The 27,651-nt window shown below is 40.9% G+C and overlaps 1 protein-coding gene across 2 annotated transcripts in view; it reads right to left on the bottom strand.

The window, feature by feature from the left end:
* Positions 1 to 27,651, bottom strand: part of adam12b (ADAM metallopeptidase domain 12b) — a 158,842-nt gene that overhangs the window by 58,641 nt on the left and 72,550 nt on the right. For both annotated transcript variants that reach the window (XM_021580539.3, XM_021580540.3), the window contains exon 4: positions 3,632 to 3,710. In XM_021580539.3, coding sequence (XP_021436214.3) covers positions 3,632 to 3,710 — 79 coding nt within the window. The remainder of the gene's footprint in view (positions 1 to 3,631; positions 3,711 to 27,651) is intronic.

Genomic DNA, 27,651 nt, shown 5'->3' with positions numbered 1-27,651 from the left:
GAAAGATAAAACAATAATATAGCTTGATTACATACAGTGGGACAAAAAAGTATTTAGTCAGCCACCAATTGTGCAAGTTCTCCCACTTAAAATGATGAGAGAGGCCTGTAATTTTCATCATAGGTACACTTCAACTATGCCAGACAAAATGAGAAAAAAAATACAGAAAATCACATTGTAGGATTTTTAATTAATTTATTTGCAAATTATGGTGGAAAATAAGTATTTGGTCACCTACAACCAAGCAAGATTTCTGGCTCTCACAGACCTGTAACTTCTTCTTTAAGAGGCTCCTCTGTCCTCTACTCGTTACCTGTATTAATGGCACCTGTTTGAACTTGTTATCAGTATAAAAGACACCTGTCCACAACCTCAAACAGTCACACTCCAAACTCCACTATGGCCAAGACCAAAGAGCTGTCAAAGGACACCAGAAACAAAATTGTAGACCTGCACCAGGCTGGGAAGACGGAATCTGCAATGGGTAAGCAGCTTGGTTTGAAGAAATCAACTGTGGGAGCAATTATTAGGAAATGGAAGACATACAAGACCACTGATAATCTCCCTCGATCTGGGGCTCCACGCAAGATCTCACCCCGTGGGGTCAAAATGATCACAAGAACGGTGAGAATAATTTTGCACGCCCAATTTTTCAGTTTTTGATTTGTTAAAAAAGTTTGAAATATCCAATAAATGTCGTTCCACTTCATGATTGTGTCCCACTTGTTGTTGATTCTTCACAAAAAAAATACAGTTTTATATCTTTATGTTTGAAGCCTGAAATGTGGCAAAAGGTCGCAAAGTTCAAGGGGGCCGAATACTTTCGCAAGGCACTGTAACGCTCTGTATTCAGGACATAAAGTTAACTTCTTTGACAAATGTTTTTCCGTTTTACTTTAGTTCCTTAGGCTTCCTTTTTCTCAATCTGTCTTTTAGGTTAGTATTGTGGAGTTACTACAATGCTGTTGATCCATCCCCTGTTTTCTCCTATCACAGCCATTAAACTCTGTAACTGTTTTAAAGTCACAATTGCCTCATGGTGAAATCCTTGAGCGGTTTCCTTCCTCTCCAGCAACTGAGTAAGGAAGGACGCCTGTATCTTTGGAGTGACTGGGTGTTTTGATAGACCATCCAAAGCCTAATAAAAAAATTCACCATGCTCAAAGGGATATGCAATGTCTGATTTTGTAAAACAAAATACCCATCTACCAATAGGTGCCCTTCTTTGCAAGGCATTGGAGAACCTCCCTGGTCTTTGTGGTTGAATCTGTGTTAGAAATGCACTGCTTGACTGAGGGACCTTACATATAATTGTATGTGTGGTGTACAGAATAAACAGAAAAACATTATTTACATAAGTATTCACACCCTTTGCTACAGTGCCTTGCGAAAGTATTCGGCCCCCTTGAACTTTGCGACCTTTTGCCACATTTCAGGCTTCAAACATAAAGATATAAAACTGTATTTTTTTGTGAAGAATCAACAACAAGTGGGACACAATCATGAAGTGGAACGACATTTATTGGATATTTCAAACTTTTTTAACAAATCAAAAACGGAAAAATTGGGCGTGCAAAATTATTCAGCCCCCTTAAGTTAATACTTTGTGGCGCCACCTTTTGCTGCGATTACAGCTGTAAGTCGCTTTGGGTATGTCTCTATCAGTTTTGCACATCGAGAGACTGACATTTTTTCCCATTCCTCCTTGCAAAACAGCTCGAGCTCAGTGAGGTTAGATGGAGAGCATTTGTGAACAGCAGTTTTCAGTTCTTTCCACAGATTCTCGATTGGATTCAGGTCTGGACTTTGACTTGGCCATTCTAACACCTGGATATGTTTATTTTTGAACCATTCCATTGTAGATTTTGCTTTATGTTTTGGATCATTGTCTTGTTGGAAGACAAATCTCTGTCCCAGTCTCAGGTCTTTTGCAGACTCCATCAGGTTTTCTTCCAGAATGGTCCTGTATTTGGCTCCATCCAACTTCCCATCAATTTTAACCATCTTCCCTGTCCCTGCTGAAGAAAAGCAGGCCAAAACCATGATGCTGCCACCACCATGTTTGACAGTGGGGATGGTGTGTTCAGGGTGATGAGCTGTGTAGCTTTTACACCAAACATAACGTTTTGCATTGTTGCCAAAAAGTTCAATTTTGGTTTCATCTGACCAGAGCACCTTCTTCCACATGTTTGGTGTGTCTCCCAGGTGGCTTGTGGCAAACTTTAAATAACACTTTTTATGGATATCTTTAAGAAATGGCTTTCTTCTTGCCACTCTTCCATAAAGGCCAGATTTGTGCAATATACGACTGATTGTTGTCCTATGGACAGAGTCTCCCACCTCAGCTGTAGATCTCTGCAGTTCATCCAGAGTGATCATGGGCCTCTTGGCTGCATCTCTGATCAGTCTTCTCCTTGTATGAGCTGAAAGTTTAGAGGGACGGCCAGGTCTTGGTAGATTTGCAGTGGTCTGATACTCTTTCCATTTCAATATTATCGCTTGCACAGTGCTCCTTGGGATATTTAAAGCTTGGGAAATCTTTTTGTATCCAAATCCGGCTTTAAACTTCTTCACAACAGTATCTCGGACCTGCCTGGTGTGTTCCTTGTTCTTCATGATGCTCTCTGCGCTTTTAACGGACCTCTGAGACTATCACAGTGCAGGTGCATTTATACAGAGACTTGATTACACACAGGTGGATTGTATTTATCATCATTAGTCATTTAGGTCAACATTGGATCATTCAGAGATCCTCACTGAACTTCTGGAGAGAGTTTGCTGCACTGAAAGTAAAGGGGCTGAATAATTTTGCACGCCCAATTTTTCAGTTTTTGATTTGTTAAAAAAGTTTGAAATATCCAATAAATTTCGTTCCACTTCATGATTGTGTCCCACTTGTTGTTGATTCTTCACAAAAAAATACAGTTTTATATGTTTATGTTTGAAGCCTGAAATGTGGCAAAAGGTCGCAAAGTTCAAGGGGCCGAATACTTTCGCAAGGCACTGTAAGTTAGTCATTCAAGAATAATTTAAACACTATTATTGCACACAGGGTGAGTGAGTCCATGCAACATATTATGTGACTTGTTAAGTACATGTTTACTCCTGAACTTACGGGGGGAATACTTACTGACTCAAGATTTTTATTTTTAATTAATTTGCAAACGTTTTTAAAAACATAATTCCACTTTGACATTATGGACTATTATGTGAAGGCCAGTGATACAAAATCTCAAGTTAATACATTTTAAATTCAGGCTGTAACAGAACAATATTTGTGGAAAAATTCAAGGGGTGAGAATACTTTCTGAAGCCACTGTTTTTAACCCTGTATCAATTCACCAAGTGATAGGTCTACATGTCAATATGGCTTCATGTCAATAACTAGACAGATATTCCCCACTAAAAACTAAGTTAGTCATAATCCATTTACTGGATCAAAACATTTTGATCTTTCAGATGTCATGCCATGTCTATACTTCAGACATGTGTTGTATTGCCTTGAGGGCCATTTGATCCAAAAAGCATCACTTGAGTTCACATGACATTGTTAAAGGTCCATCCTTTAAAGTCAGCAGCACACGATGTTCATTCAAACATGAATGTCAGAAGCACTCAACCTCCAGCCTACCGTAGAGTTGTGAGCACCAGTGACGGGACTCCCATCCTCCAGGTAATGTGTCTCAGTGTAATGACTTGCAAACAGGCCCCTAAAAAAAACAGAAAAGAAAATAGACATCAAAACCTCAGGTCCACCTAAAAAAATACATTCACTTTTAGAGGACAAGAGAGAAGTTGGACACACTGGTTTTTAACGGCCTTACACCATATTTTCAATGGCGTGTTTAAACTGCTAGTGATTAGGGATATGTGAAATATACAGCACTGGGGAGCTAGAAGAGTCGAGGGCAGGGTTTGGGAGTGACCTTGAATGACATATTGTCGCACTTTGAAGAATCCCTTATATAGTTAATTATAGTATTTATATGTGTGTGTGTCACACTGCAGGCCATGAACAGATTGAAATGGTGAGTCCCACCCCAAGCATTGGCTGAGGAGTGGCAGGAACACCCATCTCTACAGCTGCATAATCAAAGATACATCAGAAGGGATGGTCACAGGAACATACAATACATGACCAAAAGTACAGTGCATTCGGAAAATAGTCAGACCCCTAGACTTTTTCCACATTTTGTTACGTTACAAACTTATTATAAAATGGACGTAAAAAAAATGTCTTCATCAATCTACACACAATACTCCATAATGACAAAGCAAAAACAGTTTTTTTGACATTTTTGCACGGTTATTAAATATAGAAAACAGAAATATCTTATTTACATAAGTATTCAGACCCTTTGCTATGAGACTCAAAATTGGGCTCAGGTGCATCCTGTTGAAATTGACCATCCTTGAGATGTTTCTACAAATTGATTAGAGTGCAACTGTGGTAAATTAAATTGAAAGGCACATAAGGTGCCACGGTTGACACTGCATGTCAGAGAAAAAAACAGGCCATGAGGTCAGACAAATTGGACGTAGAGCTCCAAGACAGGATTGTGTCGAGGCACGGATCTGGGGAAGGGTACAAAACATTTCTGCAGCATTGAAGGTCCCCAAGTACATGGTGGCTTCCATCATTCTTAAATGGAAGAAGTTTGGAATGACCAAGACTCTTCCTAGGGCTAGCCAACTGGCTAAACTGAGCAATCGGGGGAGAAGGGCCTTGGTCAGGGAGGTGACTAAGAACCCGATGGTCACTCTGACAGAGCTCGAGAGTTCCTCTTTGGGGACGGGAGAATATTCCAGAAGGACAACAATCTCTGCAGCACTCCAACAATCAGGCCTTTATGGTAGAGTGGCCAGACAGAAGCCAATCCTCAGTAAAAGGCACATGACAGGCCGCTTGGATTTAGCCAAAAGGCACCTAAATGACTCCCAGATAACGAGAAACAAGATTCTTTGGTCTAATGAAACCAAGATTGAACTCTGGACTTAATGCCAAGCGTCACGTCCGGAGGAAACCTGGCACCATCCCTACGGTGAAGCATGGTGGTGGCAGCATCATGCTGTGGGGATGTTTTTCAGCGGCAAGGACTAGTAGACTAGTCAGGATTGAGGGAAAGATGACCGGAGCAAAGTACAGAGAGATCCTTGATAAAAACCTGCTCCAGAGCACTCAGGATCTCGGAAGGTTCACCTTCCAACAGGACAATGACCCTAAGCACACAGCCAAGACAATGCAGGAGTGGCTTCTGGACAAGTCTCTCAATTTCCTTGAGGGGCCCAACTAGAGCCCGGACTTGAACCCGATCAAACATCTCTGAAGAGACCTGAAAAAAGCTGTGCAGTATCTCTCCCTAACCAACCTGACAGAACTTAAGAAAATCTGCAGAGAAAAATGGGAGAAACTCCACAAATACAGGTGTGCCAAGCTTGTAGCGTCATACCCAAGAAGGGGGTGTAATCGATGCCAAAAGGGGCTTCAACAAAGTACTGAATAATTGGTCTGAATACTTATGTAATTGTGAAATTTCCAGTTTATTTTTTTTATACATTTGCAAAAATCTCTTGTTTTTGCCTGTTTTTGTAGATTGATGAGGGGGAAAAAGTTATTTAATCAATTGTAAAATAAGGCTGTAACATAACAAAAAAAAGTAAAGGAGTCTGAATACTTTGCACTGTATGTGGACACCTGCTCGTCGAACATCTCATTCCAAAATCAATGGGCATTATTATGGAGTTGGTCCCTACTTTGCTGTTACAACAGCCTCTACTTCTGGAAAGACTTTCCACTAGATGTTGCAACATTGTTGCGGGGACTTGCTTCCATTCAGCCACAAGAGCATTAGTGAGGTCGGGCACTGATGTTGGGTAATTAGGCCTGGCTCGCAGTCGGCATTCCAATTTATCCCAGAGGTGTTTGATGGGGTTGAGGTCAGGTCCTGTTAAGTTCTTCAACACTAATCTCGAAAAACCATTCATGCTGAAACAGGAAAGGTCCTTCCCCAAACTGTTGCCACAAAGTTGGAAGCACAGAATCGTGTAGAATGTCATTGTATGCTGTAGCGCTATGATTTCCCTTAACTGGAAATACGGGGCCTAGCCCGAATCATGAAAAACAGCCCCAGACCATCATTCCTTTTCCACCAAACTTTACAGTTGGCACGACACATTCGGGCAAGTAGCGTTCTCCTGGCATCCTCCAAAACCAGATTTGTCCGTCAGATGGGGAAACGTCATTCCTCACTCCAGAGAACGTGTTTCCACTGCTCCAGAGTCCAATGACGGCGAGCTTTACACCACTCCAGCCTAAGCTTGGCATTGCACATGGTGATCTTAGGCTTGTGTGCAGCTGCTCGGCCATGGAAACCCATTACATGAAGCTCCCGACGAACAGTTATTGTACTGATGTTGCTTCCAGAGGCAGTTTGGAATTCGGGAGTGAGTGTTGCAACTGAAGACAGACGATTTATACGCACTTGAGCAATCGGTAGTTTGCAGGTAGTTTGCCCCCGGTGATACGTTGTGCAGACCTCACGACCCTCTGGAGAGCCTTACAGTTGTGGGCGGAGCAGTTGCTGTACCAGGCGGTGAATCAGCCCCACAGGATGCTCTCGATTGGGCATCTGTAAAAGGGTTGTTGCGCCTTCTTCACCAAGCTGTCTGTTTGGGTGGACCATTTCAGTTTGTCTGTGATGTGTACGCCAAGGAACTTAAAACTTTCCACCTTCTCCACTACTGTCCCGTCGATGTGGATAGGGGGGGTTGCTCCCTCTGCTGTTTCCTGAAGTCCACGATCATCTCCTCTGTTTTGTTGACGTTGAGTGTGAGGTTATTTTCCTGACACCACACTCCAAGGGCCCTCACCTCGTTCCTGTAGGCCGTATCGTCATTGTTGGTACTCAAGACTACCACTGTAGTGTCGTCTGAAAACTTGATGAATGAATTGGAGGCGTGCATGGCCACGCAGTCATGGGTGAACAGCGAGTACAGGAGAGGGTTGAGAATGCACCCTTGTGGGGCCCCAGTGTTGAGGATCAGCGGGGTGGAGATGTTGTTTGCTACCCTCCCACCTGGTGACAACCCGTCAGAAAGTCCAGAACCCAGTTGCACAGGGCGGGGTCGAGACCCAGGGTCTCAAGCTTAATGACGAGTTTGGAGGATACTCTGGTGTTAAATGCTGAGCTGTAATCAATGAACAGCATTCTTACATAGGTATTCCTCTTGTCCAGATGGGTTAGGGCAGTGTGCAGTGTGATTGCGATTGCATCGTCTGTGGACCTATTGGGGCAGTAAGCAAATTAGAGTGGGTCTAGGGTGTCAGGTATGGTGGAGGTGATATGATCCTTGACTAGTCTCTCAAAGCACTTCATGATGACGGAAGTGAGTGCTACTTTCCTGGGAACATGAACAATGGTGGCCCTCTTGAAGCATGTGGGAACAGCAGACTGGGATAGGGATTGACTGAATATGTTCGTAAACTCACCAGCCAGCTGGGCCGGCAGCCTTGCGAGGGTTAGTACATTTAAATGTTTTACTCAAGTTGGCTGCGGTGAAGCAGAGCCCACAGGTTTTGGTAGCTGGCCGTGTCAGTGGCACTGTATTGTCCTCAAAGCGAGCAAAGAAGTTGTTTAGTTTGTCTGGGAGCAAGATGTCGGTGTCCATGACGGGGCTGGTTTTCCTTTTGTAATCCCTGACTGACTGCAGACCCTGCCACATTCGTCTCCTGTCTGAGCCATTGAATTGCGACTCTACTTTGTCTCTATACTGACGCTTAGCTTGTTTGATTGCCTTGTGGAGGGAATAGCTACACTGTTTGTATATAGTGTATTTAGAAGTGTGTGTGTTTGTGTTTGTGTGAGAGCAAGAGTAAGAGTTTGCCCATGTTTGCATATTGGATGAAACTCATTCATATTCCATTCACCCAGTTCAATGTAACAGTAATAGGTTTAGGCTACTACATGATACTCAAATTTTCCGTATATTTTTATAAAAAAAAATATTTCACCTTTATTTAACCAGGTAGGCAAGTTGAGAACAAGTTCTCATTTACAATTGCGACCTGGCCAAGATAAAGCAAAGCAGTTCGACACATACAACGACACAGAGTTACACATGGAGTAAAACAAACATGCAGTCAATAATACAGTATAAACAAGTCTGTATACGATGTGAGCAAATGAGGTGAGATAAGGGAGGTAAAGGCAAAAAAGGCCATGGTGGCAAAGTAAATACAATATAGCAAGTAAAACACTGGAATGGTAGATTTGCAATGGAAGAATGTGCAATGTAGAAATAAAAATAATGGGGAGCAAAGGAGCAAAATTAATTAATTAATTAAATACAGTAGGGAAAGAGGTAGTTGTTTGGGCTAAATTATAGGTGGGCTATGTACAGGTGCAGTAATCTGATATCCATCATGAGGTTGCTACAACCTAGCCTATGATTTAAAGTTCACAACGTAGGTGCACACGGGTCGAGAGACAAATTTGAGGCAGTCAAATGTCACCAAATAATTGATTAAAAACACACTATTGTTCAAAGAAGGCCTACAGTAGCCTCAACAGCACTCTGTAGGGTAGAACCATGTTGTAGCTGGAGGACAGCTAGCTTCTGTCCTCCTCTGGATACATTGACTTCAATACAAAACCACGGAGGCTCATGGTTCTCACCCCCTTCCATAGACTTACACAGTAATTATGACAACTTCTGGAGGATGTCCTCCAACCTATCAGAGCTCTTTCAGCATGAACTGACATGTTGTCCACCCAATCAAAGTTCAGAGAATGAATCTATTACTGAAAGCATAAGCTACAGCAAGCTAGCACTGCAGTGCATAACATTTGGTGAGTAGTTGACTCAAAGAGTGAGAAAGACAATAGTTGAACAATTTTGAACAAATATATTTCTTCCAAAATGATGGAGAAGCAAGAGAATTATATATACGGGGAGATTGTCATTTGCAGCTAGCTAGTTTAGCCTACTTTATTAACACAACAAATACAAAAATACTGAAATATACAAACAAGAGTACATAAACCTAACAGACATATGTCACGTTTGGCGTAAGAATTATCAGACCAAGGTGCAGTGTGATATGGTTTCCACATGTTTAATAACTGAAATGCACAAAAACAATAAAGAATGAACGAAATGTGAAAACAATGGAGTGCTCATAGGCAACTTATACATGAACAAGATCCCACCAACACAGGTGGGAAAAATAACTACTTAAATATGATCCCCAATTAGAGACAACGATACCAGCTGCCTCTAATTGGCAGTCATACAAAACATCAACATAGAAAATTAAACTAGAACACAACATAGACATAGATATACTAGATCACCCCCTAGTCACGCCCTGACCTACTACACCATAGAGAAACAATGGTTCTCTATGGTCAGGGCGTGACAACATATCAAGATTTTTTTTTTTTTTTAATACTTTTATGGTGCATATTGCTTTTTTGTTTTTACATTTATTGATCATTTCAAAAATATTTCAATTCTATCTTAAATAATGTGAAGAGCGGTTTGTTCTCTGCCCACTTCATTTTATGGACAAAGAATCTTCCATGAAAGATAAACAAATTAACAAGGACAATTAAATCAGGGTCCATATCATTTGGTTCAAAATAAAACATAACATCAGAGTATTTCAAATTAACATTAATAGTTGTTTATTTAAAAAAATATCTTCTAACTCACACCAAAATCTTCTGACATAAGAGCAGTCCCAAAATAAATGGTCAATAATCTCTGGGTCACAATCACAAAATACACATTTGTTATCAATAGCCAATTTAAATCTGTGTATAATAAAGGTCTTTACAGGGTAGATTCTATGAATGAGTTTGTATGATACTTCTTACACCTTATTAGATATACAATATTTACCAGATAACAACAAAACTTTGTTCCAGTTCACTTGTCCTAGGGCTGCATTCCAGTACATTTTAGCAGAGGGAATAGTAACATATTGACATAGTTTCCTTATATACATGTTATTACATTTATAGTTTAAAATGTCAATTCCTTCTAATTGTATTGAGGCTACAAAATCCTCAACAGTTGCACTTGGAGTATTGTTATATTCTCCTAAAAGAAGAATAGCACCTTTGGGGATAGCTCTAACAACATAAGAAACTAGCACCCTGGTACACAGAAAATACCCGAGCTCTGAAGCAAGCTTCCAGAAAATTGGAACGGAAATGGCGCCACACCAAACTGGAAGTCTTCCGACTAGCTTGGAAAGACAGTACTGTGCAGTACTGAAGAGCCCTTACTGCTGCTCGATCATCCTATTTTTCTAACTTAATTGAGGAAAATAAGAACAATCCGAAATTCCTTTTTGATACTGTCGCAAAGCTAACTAAAAAGCAGCATTCCCCAAGAGAGGATGACTTTCACTTTAGCAGTGATAAATTCATGAACTTCTTTGAGGAAAATATTATGATTATTAGAAAGCAAATTACGGACTCCTCTTTAAATCTGCGTATTCCTTCAAAGCTCAGTTGTCCTGAGTCTGCACAACTCTGCCAGGACCTAGGATCAAGAGAGACGCTCAAGTGTTTTAGTACTATATCTCTTGACACAATGATGAAAATAATCATGGCCTCTAAACCTTCAAGCTGCATACTGGACCCTATTCCAACTAAACTACTGAAAGAGCTGCTTCCTGTGCTTGGCCCTCCTATGTTGAACATAATAAACGGCTCTCTATCCACCGGATGTGTACCAAACTCACTAAAAGTGGCAGTAATAAAACCTCTCTTGAAAAAGCCAAACCTTGACCCAGAAAATATAAAAAACTATATTGAATCTTCCATTCCTCTCAACATTTTTAGAAAAGGCTGTTGCGCAGCAACTCACTGCCTTCCTGAAGACAAACAATGTATACGAAATGCTTCAGTCTGGTTTTAGACCCCATCATAGCACTGAGACGGCACTTGTGAAGGTGGTAAATTACATTTTAATGGCATCGGACCGAGGCTCTGCATCTGTCCTCGTGCTCCTAGACCTTAGTGCTGCTTTTGATACCATCGATCACCACATTCTTTTGGAGAGATTGGAAACCCAAATTGGTCTACACGGACAAGTTCTGGCCTGGTTTAGATCTTATCTGTCGGAAAGATATCAGTTTGTCTCTGTGAATGGTTTGTCCTCTGACAAATCAACTGTACATTTCGGTGTTCCTCAAGGTTCCGTTTTAGGACCACTATTGTTTTCATTATATATTTTACCTCTTGGGGATGTTATTCGAAAACATAATGTTAACTTTCACTGCTATGCGGATGACACACAGCTGTACATTTCAATGAAACATGGTGAAGCCCCAAAATTGCCCTTGCTAGAAGCATGTGTTTCAGACATAAGGAAGTGGATGGCTGCAAACTTTCTACTTTTAAACTCGGACAAAACAGAGATGCTTGTTCTAGGTCCCAAGAAACAAAGAGATCTTCTGTTGAATCTGACAATTAATCTTAATGGTTGTACAGTCGTCTCAAATAAAACTGTGAAGGACCTCGGCGTTACTCTGGACCCTGATCTCTCTTTTGAAAAACATATCAATACCATTTCAAGGACAGCTTTTTTCCATCTACGTAACATTGCAAAAATCAGAAACTTTCTGTCCAAAAATGATGCAGAAAAATTAATCCATGCTTTTGTCACTTCTAGGTTAGACTACTGCAATGCTCTACTTTCCGGCTACCCGGATAAAGCACTAAATAAACTTCAGTTAGTGCTAAATACGGCTGCTAGAATCCTGACTAGAACCCAAAAATTTGATCATATTACTCCAGTGCTAGCCTCTCTACACTGGCTTCCTGTCAAAGCAAGGGCTGATTTCAATTTACTGCTAACCTACAAAGCATTACATGGGCTTGCTCCTACCTATCTCTCTGATTTGGTCCTGCCGTACACACCTACATGTACGCTATGGTCACAAGACGCAGGCCACCTAATTGTCCCTAGAATTTCTAAGCAAACAGCTGGAGGCAGGGCTTTCTCCTATAGAGCTCCATTTTTATGGAACGGTCTGCCTACCCATGTCAGAGACGCAAACTCGGTCTCAACCTTTAAGTCTTTACTGAAGACTCATCTCTTCAGTGGGTCATATGATTGAGTGTAGTCTGGCCCAGGAGTGGGAAGGTGAACGGAAAGGCTCTGGAGCAACGAACCACCCTTGCTGTCTCTGCCTGGCCGGTTCCCCTCTTTCCACTGGGATTCTCTGCCTCTAACCCTATTACAGGGGCTGAGTCACTGGCTTACTGGGGCTCTCTCATGCCGTCCCTGGAGGGGGTGCGTCACCTGAGTGGGTTGATTCACTGATGTGGTCATCCTGCCTGGGTTGGCGGCGCCCCCCCCCCCCCCCCCTTGGGTTGTGCCGTGGCGGAGGTCTTTGTGGGCTATACTCAGCCTTGTCTCAGGATGGTAAGTTGGTGGTTGAAGATATCCCTCTAGTGGTGTGGGGGCTGTGCTTTGGCAAAGTGGGTGGGGTTATATCCTTCCTGTTTGGCCCTGTCCGGGGGTGTCCTCGGATGGGGCCACAGTGTCTCCTGACCCCTCCTGTCTCAGCCTCCAGTATTTATGCTGCAGGGGGTCGGGGGGGCTAGGGTCAGTTTGTTATATCTGGAGTACTTCTCCTGTCCTATTCGGTGTCCTGTGTGAATCTAAGTGTGCGTTCTCTAATTATCTCCTTCTCTCTTTCTTTCTCTCTCTCGGAGGACCTGAGCCCTAGGACCATGCCCCAGGACTACCTGACATGATGACTCCTTGCTGTCCCCAGTCCACCTGGCCGTGCTGCTGCTCCAGTTTCAACTGTTCTGCCTTATTATTATTCGACCATGCTGGTCATTTATGAACATTTGAACATCTTGGCCATGTTCTGTTATAATCTCCACCCGGCACAGCCAGAAGAGGACTGGCCACCCCACATAGCCTGGTTCCTCTCTAGGTTTCTTCCTAGGTTTTGGCCTTTCTAGGGAATTTTTCCTAGCCACCGTGCTTCTACACCTACATTGCTTGCTGTTTGGGGTTTTAGGCTGGGTTTCTGTACAGCACTTTGAGATATCAGCTGATGTACGAAGGGCTATATAAATACATTCGATTTTGATTTGATTTGATACTCCTCGGGAGTGAATGTAACATTGTGTGTTCTAATAAATTCTAGATAATCATATAGTTAACCCAAATAATGTCAAGCCAGTTCTGGAAATCCTTGTTTAATTCCACATCTCATGTTGAATCTTTGTGAAGTTCCATGTGATAATTTAACAGAGCTGTTATTATTATTGTAAAGTGTCTTAATTACACTTTGAAAATATTGACCAAAACCAAAAAATCAAAGAGTCTCAAAAAGAAAATAATGTTCAACTGCCTTGTAAAAGTCTACAAATAAAATAAAGCTATCTTCCATAATGTGCTCATTGTAGTCTATCAAGTCCAATACTAGTAAAATATTATTACATATATGTCTGCCCTTCATAAAACCAGACTGGGTATCGTCAATGATTTGGTCAAGACCTTTTTTAGTCTTTCTGCAAAGATGGATGCAAGTAGCTTTACATCATTGTTCATTAATGTGATTGGTCTCCAATTTTCTAAGATCATAGAATCTTTGTTTGGTTTGGGTTTTACAGACCTTGTGTCATAGAAACAGGCAGGACCCCTAAATCAATTGCCTCCTTAAAAACATTAAATATAAATTCAATAATATCCTCCTGGAAATATTTATAGAATTCACTGATAATGCCATCATTCCCTGGACATTTGTTCTATTTTAACTTGCTGTTAAATGTTTTTATTTCACTGATAGAAATAATTTCATCACAAGACTTTTGGAAGTCTTTGACAGTCTAGAAAGGCAGATATGTCACAAGTAGGACAGGCATTACTGGTATAAAGGTTACCATAGAATTCTGAAACATATTTTGAAATATCTTCGGGGTTTTAATTTTCTTTGCCATCTATATTGAGCATATGAATAGATGTAAATTCAGATTTTTTTCTTTCTAAATTGTAAGAGCATTTTGTATTTTTTTCACCTTCCTCCAACCATCTCCTTCTTGATCTTACAAATGCCTCTTTTGCTCTCTCTTCATACATTCGGTCCAATTCTAGTTGTAAAGAGAATAACTGACCCTTTCTTCTTCATCAAGGTCCTCCATAGAGATTTGAGAAAGTATTTCCTTAAACGTTTATCTTCCCTCAATCTTTTAAGTTCAGCAATTTCTTTACCTCTCTTCATGGCTGTTTGTCTTCTTCATACTTCATTAATTCCCAATATTTCCCATAAGATTTAAATAGTTGGGCTTTCCTCCAATTGTCTTGTATAATATTTTTGGCATCCATCTTGAAATTATCATCTTCCAACAGTCTACTATTGAGTTTCCAATAACTCCGATTATTTTTATCAACTTCAGATCCATTAATACTTAAATCCTAACAGATCCAGCATAGTTAATCCTGAGTTTAATAATCTATGTGTTGGTCTTCGATTAGTCGATATTTGGAGATCTAAATACCCTGATAAAAATGACTTCACTTGGAGCAACAAGGACATGTCCAGATGGTCAAGAATTGACTTCTGGTTGATTTCTAATTCATGAGATAATTCTGTAGTCAAGGTAACAATTGAACCAACTATTCTTACTGATCATAAAGTTATATTCTTATCTAGTACTGAAACACCCTACTCAAACAAAAGGGTGCTATGTTAGCTAGCTGGCTATGACTATCCAACTGACACTCTTCCAAGTCAAGGTAAGCTTTTCGTTTTACAAATGTATTGCTACCGGCCGGTGTAACTGCTTACTGGCTATGCACTGTAAAGTTACTGCATGATTGTAGCGGGTTTACTAACGTGTTAGTTTTATTAGCTATGCTGACTATGATGTTACTTTAGCTAATACGGTGACAACGATGTAGGCTGTATGTAACGTTAGCGGTTTGGCTTGAAAAGGTTTTTTCATCTGGTCAAATACAGCTGATGTGCTGTGCATTGAAGTCCACAAGGGAAGAGGTGAGAGGAGGAGAGTGCATGGATGCAAGAAGGAATACAACATGGCTGTGTATTAATGCTTGATCAGGGGTGTATTCATCCCTCCAATTCTGTTGAAAAAACGTTTCTTAAATGGAAGCAAACAGAACAAAACGGGGATAAACATACTTGAATTTGTCCAATAGAAACTCTTGTTTGAAACTGTTGGACTAATGATTACATCCTATATCAGGCAGATGTAGGCAAGAGTGTCAATGTCTGTCCTGGAATGCATTTCAATTAAAAGGTGTGTATGCAGTACCAGTCAAAAGTTTGGACACACCTACTCATTAAAGGGTTTTTCTTTATTTGTAATATTTTCTACATTGTAGAATAATAGTGAAGTAATCAAAACTATGAAATAACACATATGGAATCATGTAGTAAACAAAAAAGTGTTATAAATTTAAGATTTTATATTCTTCAAAGTAGCCACCCTTGCCTTGATTACAGCTTTGCACACTTTTGGCGTTCTCTCAACCAGCTTCATGACGTAGTCAGCTGGAATGCATTTCAATTAACAGGTGTGGCATGTTAAAAGTTAATTAGTGGATTGTTTTTCCTTCTTAATGTATTTCAGCCAATCAGCTGTGCTGTGACAAGGTAGCAGTGTTATACAGAAGATAGCCCTATATGGTAAAAGACCAAGTCCATATTATGGCAAGAACAGTTCAAATAAGCAAAGAGAAATGACAGTCCATCCTTACTTTAAGACATGAAGGTCAGTCAATCCAGAAAATGTAAAGGACTTTGAAGGTTTCTTCAAGAGCAGTCGCAAAAACCATCAAGCGCTATGATGAAACTGGCTCTCATGAGGACCGCCACAGGAAAGGAAGACCCAGAGTTACCTCTGCTGCAGAGGATAAGTTCACTATAGTTACCAGCCTCAGAAATTGTGTGCCCAAAAAAATGCTTCACAGAGTTCAAGTAACAGACACATCTCAACATCAACTGTTCAGAGGAGACTACGTGAATCAGGCCTCCATTGTTGAATTGCTGAAAAGAAACCACCACTAAAGGACACCAATAAGAAGAAGTGACTTGCTTGGGACAAGAAACACGAACAATGGACATTTGACCAGTGGAAATCTGTCCTTTGGTCTGATGAATCCAATTTGAGATTTTTGGTTCCAAACAACATGTCTTTGTGAGATGCAGAGTAGGTGAACGGATGACCTCCGCATGTGTGGTTCCCACCGTAAAGCATGGAGGAGGAGGAGGTGTGATGGTGTGGGGGTGCTTTGCTCTTGACATGCTCTGTAATTTATTTAGAATTCAAGACACACTTAACCAGCATGGCTACCACAGCATTCTGTAGCGATACACCATCCCATCTGGTTTGCGCTTAGTGGGACTATAATTTGTTTTTCAACAGAAAAATTACCCACATCACACCTCCGGGCTGTGTAAGGGCTATTTGACCAAGAAGGAGAGTGATGGAGTGCAGCATCAGATGACCTGGCCTCCACAATCACCTGACCTCAACCCAATTGAGATGGTTTGGGATGAGTTGGACCACAGAGTGAAGGAAAACAGCCAACAGGTGCTCAGCATATGTGGGAACTACTTCAAGACTGTTGGAAAAGCATTCCAGGTGAAGCTGGTTGAGGGAATGCCAAGAGTGTGCAAAGCTGTCATCAAGGCAAACGGTGGATACTTTGAACAATGTAAAATATAAAATATATTTAGATTTGTTTAACACTTTTTTGGTTACTAAATGATTACATTTGTGTTATTTCATAGTTTTGATGTCTTCACTATTCTTCTACAATGTAGAAAATATAAAAAATAAAGAAAAACCCTTGAATGAGTAGGTGTGTCCAGGCTTTTGACTGGTCCTGTATTTAGTATAGTTTTATCTAAAAATGTTTTATCATTTGTATTTTTATGAAATTCACTGAGGAGGATGGTCCTCCCCTTCCTCCGCTGAGGAACCTCCACCGGTGTAGGCATAGCTGGGTCTGAAGGTAGCTGAGTTCTGTCCTCCAAAACTGTGTCTCAAATACTTTACAGAGTACTTATTTCTAAGAAGTAAGTTTCGAGGTGCTATATTTAAGTCTGTTAGAAAGTATTTGTGGCTTGTGCAAGCAGAACAAGGACATCTGTCCATGCTGTTCGGGAACAAGTGGATGTAATGAGTGAGCATCCTACATGCTTCATTGAGTGTTTGCATATGTTTAAGTGTTACCTTGCTAGTGTGTAAGAGGAAGAAAACAACTGATATTCAGAGGAACAAGATTAACTGGATTACTGCACCGGAATATAGATACTACAGTAAGAAAAAGAGGAGTGAGCCAAATTGACATATCACAGAAACTGAAAAGCTACTTTACAGTTTAAGTTGAGTGGAAAATATCTGACAAAATATCACTCCCCACTACGTTGACCCATATTTGAGTAAATCTATTATTTTTTTTAAATCCCTAATTTAATCATGATACAATTCTGCTGGGGTGGATGGAGAGGATTTGAGGAATCAGTCGGTGGGATAATAAAATAAAAATAGGATCCAGTGTGCGTCGAAGTCCCAGCAGGAAGCTCTCTAGCTATCCTACGCTGTTTACTGCTGACCAAAATGTAGGATTAGATGAGGAGGGATTAGTCAATGATGTCAACATTCACATTTCAACATTATTTTATAGGTATACCAAAAATGAGAGCTGGATTGAAGCTTAGACCTCCTGTTCTATAGCTCTATGTCTTACCTACAGTATGACATAACTGTTGTTTTTATAAATCACAATCTTTATCATACCATTAGCAACACACCACATTAATATCAATAAGCCAGAAGTGGGTAAATACAGTACACAGTGAAGTGGTCTCATTGAAAATGTATTAAGCTGCACTGGGGACCTACATCAGAGCATAGGGGAGGTTTCATAGACAGGCTACAGTAGGCACTGGCATGTACAGGATAAGAGGATATGTTCAGAGTCCAAACAGGATTTGTGTCAAGCTAATGCTAATTCCATGTGAATGCTAAAGAGGAGTTTTTGGGACACGTTTGGAAGCTGGGTTTTGGCAGAGTTGTCCTTGTGTAAGGTTCGATGACATACATTAGAGCAGCAGCCACTGGTTTGACGTGATGAAATCCTGCTGTAATCATCTCCTTGGCACAGGGCAGATGGTGCATATTAGTTCATGGGTGTATGGTGTCTGTATGTGGAGCCTACTTCGCCTCTTGGCTAAACATTACCAGTGCTCTATGGTTGGTTGGTTCTTTGAGGTAGATAGAGCTTTGAGACTGCCTGATTGGCAAACAATATCAAGTGAATTATGTGATATAAAAAAATCAGAATAAGTCATCGTGGTATGCATTGTATTTTCTTCAAGAATAGATGCTTCATACGCTTGTTGGACCTCAAGCATACCGCTTCCTCACCAGGCAGCACACTCTTGAGAAAAGAAAAGATAGCGAGAATTCTCTTTTTCCCCTGGATATTGAAACAGCTCAATTTGATTATGCCCCCTTAAGTAATGACTGCCCACCAGTGGCCCTCTTTTTGTCAAGAGGTACAGGCAGCCAATCAAATGACATTTAGATGGCAGAGGACTTCAAAGTAGCTGGTAGAGCCTTTGATCTCGTCTCGTAGGAATCAGCGTGACAGTCACCAGAATCCTTAGCACAAGCCCAGCATGAATTCCGAATGCACAGCTGTCATTTTTTTATACCAGCACTTCAGTGTGCCAACAGTGTTGTGGATGGTATTTCTATAGTGATTGGGGAGTAATGGAACTACGTGTTGAGAGGCGGTGAAATTAATTTTGTGTCACAAATAAAAATTGGATAAGTCGTACCGTAATGAATGGTTTTCGGTTGACTTACACCCACATGAAAAAATACTATGGTATAAAAACTATAGTATTCACTGCAGTGTTTTTTGGAGACATGACTGTAGTATACTGTAGTATTAACAGTTTACTATAGTTTAAATTCTGCAGTAAAAAAACAGTGTAAGGGATAATCAACAAGGGCCTATGTGTTCAATGGAAAATAATAAACAATGTCGAAGGTGTGTTCCACGATGCGTTCGCGGAACTAACCTTCCACGATGATCTATTTTATCCCTTTTTATTCAAGGGTGAAAGTCATGCGGAAAATCATTCATAACACTTTTTGGTGTTTTTGTAAGCGATGTCTCTTTACATTTATCAAATGGCACTGTATGAGTGCAGGTGGAACGGTTCTCTTGGGGTGAAGTAGAGGCGGACCAAAACGCAGCGTGATTATATTGATTCATGTTTAATAAACAAAGATAAACACTACAAAACAATAAACGTGGAAAACCAAAAACAGCCCTGTCTGGTGCAAAACACAGAGACAGGAACAATCACCCACAAACACACAGTGAAACCCAGGCTACCTAAGTATGATTCTCAATCAGAAACAACTAATGACACCTTCCCTGATTGAGAACCATGTTAGGGCGAAACATAGAAATACCCCAAAACATAGAAAAACAAACATAGACTGCCCACCCAACTCACGCCCTGACCATACTAAATAAATACAAAACAAAGGAAATAAAGGTCAGGAATTATTTTAAAGTGGAATAGGTTAATAGTTGGAATAGTAACTGAAGTCTGGACACTGACTGTAGGCCTCACATGTAGCCTATTATAATTAACTCCTCCTGAAGTTAATGTTCCTCACAGAAAATTAATGATGGACCAAATGTTAATTTTGTTTCAGGAACTGGAGTGGAGAAATATGATTTATTTGTTTCAGCATCTTGAGAGAATGTGAATACGTGCTTAGGGACTTGTTGTTTAGCCTAACGTGCAATTTCTTTCAGCGACATAAAAGCTGACAGTATATCATTTTCAACCACTTAAAATATGCATCCAAGACGAACTGAAATACTATCAGAAACATGTTGAATCATTTTCATGGCTTTGCATTTCCTTAAATCTGGTCAAATGTCATTTGGAAATCTCTCTGGTCCCTAAACGTCCTTGCTCCATGAGAGATGCAGAAATGAAAGAGAAAACTTGACCAATGCCAACTAACTTGTTGATGATGCATTGATCATTCAATCGATTTACGACATTACTCTGGTGAGCAAGGCTTTATTTAGTATTCTAGACAAGCATCAAGTAATGACAGAAGAGAAGCTGCATGTATCTAATTATAGACAAGTTGACTAATAAACAGCCCATCGAATGTCGGAAATTATACTGAACAAAAATATAAACGTACCATGCAATAATTTCAAAGATTTTACTGAGTTACAGTTCATATAAGGAAATCAGTCAATTGAAATAAATGTATTAGGCCTTAATCTATTGATTTCACATGACTGGGCAGGGGTGCAGCCATGTGTGGGGCCTTGGAGGGCCTAGGCCCGCCCACTTGGCAGCCAGGCCAACCCACTGGGGAGCCAGGCCCAGCCAATCAGAATGAGTTTTTCTCCACAAAATGGATTTATTACAGACAGAAATAAATCTAGGTACCGCTAAGCTTTTTGTACATATGGAAAACTTTTGGGATTTTTTATTTCAGCTCATGAAACATGGTGTATATTCAGAAAAATATCAAAATGAGTCTTGAAAACAATTATTTTCCCGCACCCCATGTCCTTCTGCTTCCCTGAGTAACGTGTGCAGGTTATGAGCCTTGGGAAGTAGCCTAATTGTTTGACAATCAGATGAAAACATAATGACTGGTTGTGTTCATGCCACATTACAAATCTGTACTATTAGGCAGTGTTTCAGTTTCAAGACCACATATTGAGTGTCTCGGTCTTGTCTAGGTGTCAGTCGGTCTCTGACAATGAGGACTATTAATTTCTTCTTGAGACCAACAGAGTAAAAAACTCATAATTACTAGCTTCCATTCAGTCAGCGCATAAAAGTGCTTCGCCAGGCCAAATATATACACTTCTTTCTTGAAACATTAATATCTTATCGCCTATTGAAACCTGGGATTCCTACTTCACTCGTAACATTACTTTCCTTTACCTTCATTGAACTATATATTCAACCTTGGTCCCAATTTCCTTGACTGTAAAACACAAAGGGCCAGTGGTGTCGTGGAGGCTATACACAGGTATATGCCCTATACCAACTTTTTGTCAGTGGGAATTGCCTATACTCACTTCTTAATCCCTACTGTTGTGTATAAAAGTAATGTAGTGGAAGTATACGATTTATTCATTAAGTAGAGACTTATTCATTATGTAGAACGACAGACAAATCACGCACAAAGTAGCCTACACAATCGCAAAACACGTGAAATATATCCACATGCGCAGCACACAGCCTAGATTCAACAGAATATCATCTGCAGGCAGCAAGCGCGCTCAACTCGCAACTGGTTGTCGCATGGAGCAGCTCACAGAAGAATGATATCGGTAGCCGGTAGGATAGGAAAGACGTTTGAATTTATGATATCTACCAATATATGCTAACTAAGGGAACAATGGGTATGCAAACCAGGTATTGAAAAAGTTTGGAGTTTAGTCTTGGTTAGTAGGCTATTTGTGATGTGCAATCCAGTCATCATGCGCTGTTTGCATTCTTAAATGCTTCTCCAAAAAACCTTCCCAATTAAATGTTGACTGGTTGATTTGTATCAATGGGGAGGGCACTTGTTTTGCTCAATTGAATTACATGTAAATTAAAGTGTTCGATATGCAATGCAATCTCCTCGTAAGGAACAGTATCGAGTGTCCTGGAGAGAAGGCAAACGTTTCTAGCTATGTCAGGCAAAATCGTCCATCATCAGCACGTTATGGATGTAACCAAATTAATGTCAATAGAAAACAGCTTAAACAAATGCAATTGCAGTTACTAATCTATTATTCTGTCTGCATAAATTGTGACTGTGTTAGCCGTAGCTCTTTGGCTAGCTAACGAGCAAGGGATAAGAACATTGCCAGAGCATGGCAACAGAACATATAGAACGAACAACTGGGTTGTGTTATCTTGCTGCAGGTGTACACGTGCAATCAAGGAATAAGCTAGGCTACATGACGAGAAGAATGTTGCTAGCCTGCATAGTGTCTCTAGATATAGGACTAATTGAACAAATGACTGGATCGCATCTCTAGCAATCAAAAGTATGAATTTGCTTATAAACTTTAAATATCAATGACAGTTTTTTATTTCTACCGGTAAATGTGTGCATTAGTATTGTTTTCAATGGAAGCTGTGGTATAAACACCTCAGTTCTGTACATTACCTTGAAAAATGAACTCTGCAAACGGACTATGAATGTTCATTTCTCTACCATAAGCCGCCTCCAACGTCATTTTAGAGAATTTGGCAGTACGTCCAACCAGCCTCACAACTGCAGACCATGTGTATGGCGTTGTGTGGGCCAGCGGTTTGCTGATGTCAACGTTGTGAACAGAGTGCACCATTGTGGCGGTGGTATTATGGTACAGGCAGGCATAGGCTATGGACAACGAACACAATTGCATTTTATTCGATGGAAATTTGAATGCACAGAGATACCGTGATGAGATCCTGAGGCCCATTGTCGTGCCATTACTCCGCCACCACCACCTCATGTTTTAGCATTATAATGCACGTCCCCATGTCGCAAGGATCTGTACACAATTCCTGAAAGCTGAAAATGTCCCAGTTCAGCCATGGCCTGCATACTCAACAGACATGTCACACATTGAGCATGATTGGGATGCTCTGGATCAACGTGTACGACAGCATGTTCCAGTTCCAGCCAATTTCCAGCAACTTCACACAGCCATTGAAGAGGAGTTGGACAACATTCCACAGGCCACAATCAACAACCTGATCAACTCTAAGTGAAGGAGATGTGTTGCGCTGCCTGTGGCAAACGGTGGTCACACCAGATTCTGACTGATTTTCTTATCCACACCCCTACCTTTTTTTAAGGTATCTGACCAACAGATTCCCAGTCATGTGAAATCCATAAATTAGGGCCTAATGAATTTATTTCAATTGACTGTTTTCCTTATATGAAGTGTAACTCAGTAAAATCCTTGATATTGCATTTATATTTTTGTTCAGAAAATAGCACGGTATACATTTTACATTAGACTCTACTGTTGGACCAAAAACACCACTTATTACGGCTACTTATGACATTTTATTTAGATTTTTCTTATGCGGCCAGAACTTAAAAGCGCAAGCCACTAGGCTTAACATGCATATATTGAAACAAAATACAAGTGTAGCTTCTTAACTTCCTCTACTCTATTAAACAATAACTACTATGCCTACATCATTCAAGAAGAATAAGTTCTAACATGCATATTCCCATGAAACTGATTGGGATCAAATGGTTGGCATGCAGATGCAGTATGGATGTTATCATTCACGATTTACAGTGATGGTGGCCTAGAATTTATAATACAGTAGACCTAATTTGGTGTTTTAAGATTTAAAAAATCTAACAATTTATTTGGGCCACTATATGATGGCATAGGCAATCATTCCATTTGGATGGTGCATTGCAGGCTATGTATATACAAAAATTACATAGCATACAATAGGCTACATTTCGGCACCAACTGTAATTGAGAAATTATTACATAAATATATTTTTAAAGCTCTCAGGTTGTTTGAGAAACAACACAATTTGTCTGGTTTGAGAAACAGATGCCTCACAAGTCCTCAACTGGCAGATTAATTACATAGTACCCGCAAAACACCAGTCTCAACGTCAACAGTGAAGAGGCGACCCCGGGATGCTGGCCTTCTAGGCAGAGTTGCAAAGAAAAAGCCATAACTCAGACTGAGCAATAAAATTTAAAATTAGGATGGGCAAAAGAACAGACACTGGACAGAAATATGGCTTGTTCAATGCAACTCTGACTAGAAGGCCAGCATCCCGGAGTCGTCTCTTCACTGTTGACATTAAGACTGGTGTTTTGTGGATACTATTTAATGAAGCTGCCAGTTGAGGACTTGTGAGGCGTCTGTTTCTAAAACTAGACACTCTAATGTACTTGTCCTCTTGCTCAGTTATGCACCAGGCCTCCCACACGTCTTTCTATTCTGTGTTCTGTGAAAGGAGTGGTACACAGCGTTGTACGAGATCTTCAGTTTCTTGGCAATTTCTCGCATGGAATAGCCTTAATTTCTCAGAACAAGAATAGAAAGACGAGTTTCTGAAGAAAGGTCTTTGTTTCTGGCCATTTTCAGCCTGTAATCGAACCCACAAATGCTGATGCTCCAGACACTCAATTAGTCTAAGGCCAGTTTATTGCTTCTTTAATCAGAAGAGTTTTCAGCTGTACTAACATAATTGCAAAAGGGTTTTCTAATGATCACCTAGCCTTTTAAAATGATAAACTTGGATTAGCTAACACAACGTACCATTGGAACATAGGAGTGATGGTTGCTGATAATGGGCCTCTGTACGCCTATGTAGATATTCCGTTAAAAAAATCAGACGTTCCAGCTACAATAGTCATTTACAACATTAACAATGTCTACACTGTATTTCTGATCAATTTGATGTTATTTTAATGGACAAAAAAAGTTGCTTTTCTTTCAAAAACGGACATTTCTAAGTGACCCCAAACTTTCGAATGGTAGTGTTTGTGAAGAGAACCTTTATCGTTCCAAGTAACTCATTGGCTGACGGTGGGACATGACTGCCCACTGGGAGCAGACGTCAATTCAATGTCTGTGACAGACATCAACCACAAATCGGGTATGTGCTTTTACACCGGGTTTGGATCCGATTTCCTATGATTTGGAAAAATGTGCCAGGAGCCGATCGGAAGCACTGAGAATGGACTTAAAACGTGTAGTGTCCGCCTGTCTTTACACTAATCATCATAACTATGGATTCCCTAGTCCTCAGAGCCTGTTGCGTTTCATTAAACTCAGACGTATTATCTAATTAGCAATTTCTTAATAGATGTTGCACAGGTTAATTGTGATAAACGAGGCCCTTTCAATGGAACCGTAGGGAGGCTAAAACCACCGCCATCAGTCTTCTTTTGCTGTTCAAACTTTAAACCTCCTCCTCTGTATTTACATCATCTTCACCAGAGGTAAGTGTATGTCAAGGACATAACTTCTAGACAATTGTTTTTGTACACACATAGAAAATGCGAAAAACACAATATGAGAGGAAGTGTTGCTGCTTTAAAAAAAGAGTTTGCAGCATGTTCAATGGACAGCCTTGTTTGAACATTTCTTCAGCCTCTGTTATTCTTGGGCTTTCCATTAGGTGAAGTATGGGGTGAATTGAGGTATCTCTTAATTAGTGGATGAGAAAGGATGATGTGAGAGTTAGGGGGTAGCCTAATAGAAGGTGCCCTTGGGAAGATCGTCACCACTCGGAGTGCAGATGAACAGAAGTAGGAAACCTTAAGTGTTGTTTAGGTTGCCTGAGGTAGTGTAGGAAAGCAACAGAGCCAAACTAAACCTTTTCCTTGTTCTCTCTTTCTCTATATCCTCCCCATATCTAGGATCTCTACCTCTTTAAGCTCTCTCTCTCACTACTTTTAAAATAACCACTTTTATCCTCCTCTTTTAAGTGGAGTTACCTCCACTTTTTATAATTGCATGCTAGAACTTTTTTTTTCCGACATTCAAATCTCTGACTTTTACCTAAGACTCTGCTGAGCCTAGTAGAGATGGGTCTGATAAGCATCTTAAAAACCAATTTGGCTTGTGGCCTCAAAGACTTAATCAAATCAATTCAAATTGTATTTGCCACATGCGCCAAATACAACAGGTAGACCTTTCAGTGAAATGTTTATTTACAAGCCCTTAACCAACAATGCAGTTCAAGAAATAGAGTTAAGAAAATATTTTCTTAAGAAAAAGAATAAGTAACAATAAAATTACAATAACGAGGCTATATACATGGGGTTCCGGTGCGAGTCAATATGCGGAGGTACAGGTTAGTCGAGGTAATTTGTATAGTGACTATGTATAGATAATAAACAGCGAGTAGCAGCAGTGTAAAAATAAAGGGGGGAGGAGGGGTCAATGTAAATAGTCCGGGTTGCCATTTGATGAATTGATCAGCAGTCTTATGGCTTGAGGGTAGAAGCTGTTAAGGAGCCTTTTGGTCTTAGACTTGGCACTCCGGTACCGCTTGCCGTGCCGGAGCAGAAAGAACAGTTTATGACTTGGGTGACCGGAGTCTTTGACAATTCTTTGGGCCCTTTCTCTGACACCACCTAGTATATAGGTCCTGGATGTCAGGCCCCAGTGATGTACTGGGACGTACGCACTACCCTCTGTAGTGCCTTACGGTCAGATGCCGAGCAGTTGCCATACCAGGCGGTGATGCAATCGGTCAGGATGCTCTCAATGGTGCAGCTGAAGGACTTTTTGAGGATCTGGGGACCCATGCCGAATCTTTTCAGTCTCCTGAGGGGGAAAATGTGTTGTCGTGCCTTCTTCAAAACTATCTGGGTGTGTTTGGACCATGATAGTTCGTTGGTGAGGTGGACACCAAGGAACTTGAAACTCTCGACCCGCTCCACTTCAGCCCTGTCGATGTTAACGGGGGCCTGGTCGGCCCTCCTTTTCCTATATTTCACGATCAGCTCCTTTGTCTTGCTCACATTGAGGGAGAGTATGTTGTCCTGGCACCACACTACCAAGTCTCTGACCTCCTCCCTATTGACTGTCTCGTTGTTGTCGGTGATCAGGCCTACCACTTTTGTGTCGCCGGCAAACTTAATGATGGTGTTGGAGTCGTGCTTTGCCACACAGTCGTGGGTGAACAGGGAGGGGAATAAGCACCCACCCTTGAGGGGCCCAGTGTTGAGGATCAGCATTGCAGATGTGTTGTTGCCTACCCTTACCACCTGGGGGCGGCCTGTCAGGAATTTCAGGGTCCTTAGCTTAGTGAGGAGCTTTGTGGGCACTATGGTGTTGAACGCTGAGCTGTAGTCAATGAACAGCATTCTCACATAGGTGTTCCTTTTGTCCAGGTGGGAAAGGGCAGTGTGGAGTGTGATTGCGTCATCTGTGGATCTGTTGGGGCGGTATGCGAATTGGATTGGGTCTAGGGTTTACGGCATGATGGTGTTGATGTGAGCCATAACCAGCCTTTCAAGCACTTCATGGCTACCGACATGAGTGCTATGGGGAGGTAATAATTTAGGCAGGTTACCTTCGTTTTCTTGGGCACAGGGACTATGGTGGTCTGTTTGAAACGTCTACGTATTACAGATTCCTCTCAGGTCAGGGAGAGGTTAAAAATGTCAGTGAAGCCACTTGCCAGTTGTTCCGCGCATGCTTTGAGTACACCTCCTGGTAATCTGCCTGGCCCCGCGGCTTTGTGAATATTGACCTGGTCTTGCTCACATCTGCTACGGAGAGTGTGATCACACAGTCGTCCTGAATAGCTGGTGCTCTCATGCATGTTTCAGTGTTGCTTGCCTTAAAGGGAGCATGACAAGGCATTTAGCTTGTCTGGTAGGCTTGCGTCACTTGGCAGCTCGCAGCTGGATTTCCCTTTGTCGTTCTTAATATTTTATTTTAAGCCCTGCCACAGTGTCAAATCTGGTGTATTAGATTCAATCTAAGTCCTGTAGTGACGCTTTGCCTGTTTGATGGTTTGTTTGAGGGCATAGGGGGATTTTCTTATGAGTGTCCGGATTAGTGTCCTGCTCCTTGAAAGTGGCAGCTATAGC

Source organism: Oncorhynchus mykiss, chromosome 23 (genome assembly GCF_057628025.1).
Source record: "Oncorhynchus mykiss isolate SJ-2025 chromosome 23, ASM5762802v1, whole genome shotgun sequence".
NCBI classification, from domain to species: domain Eukaryota; kingdom Metazoa; phylum Chordata; class Actinopteri; order Salmoniformes; family Salmonidae; genus Oncorhynchus; species Oncorhynchus mykiss.
Note: the sequence above shows the minus strand (reverse complement) of the source record. Positions and strands in the feature narration are given on the sequence as shown.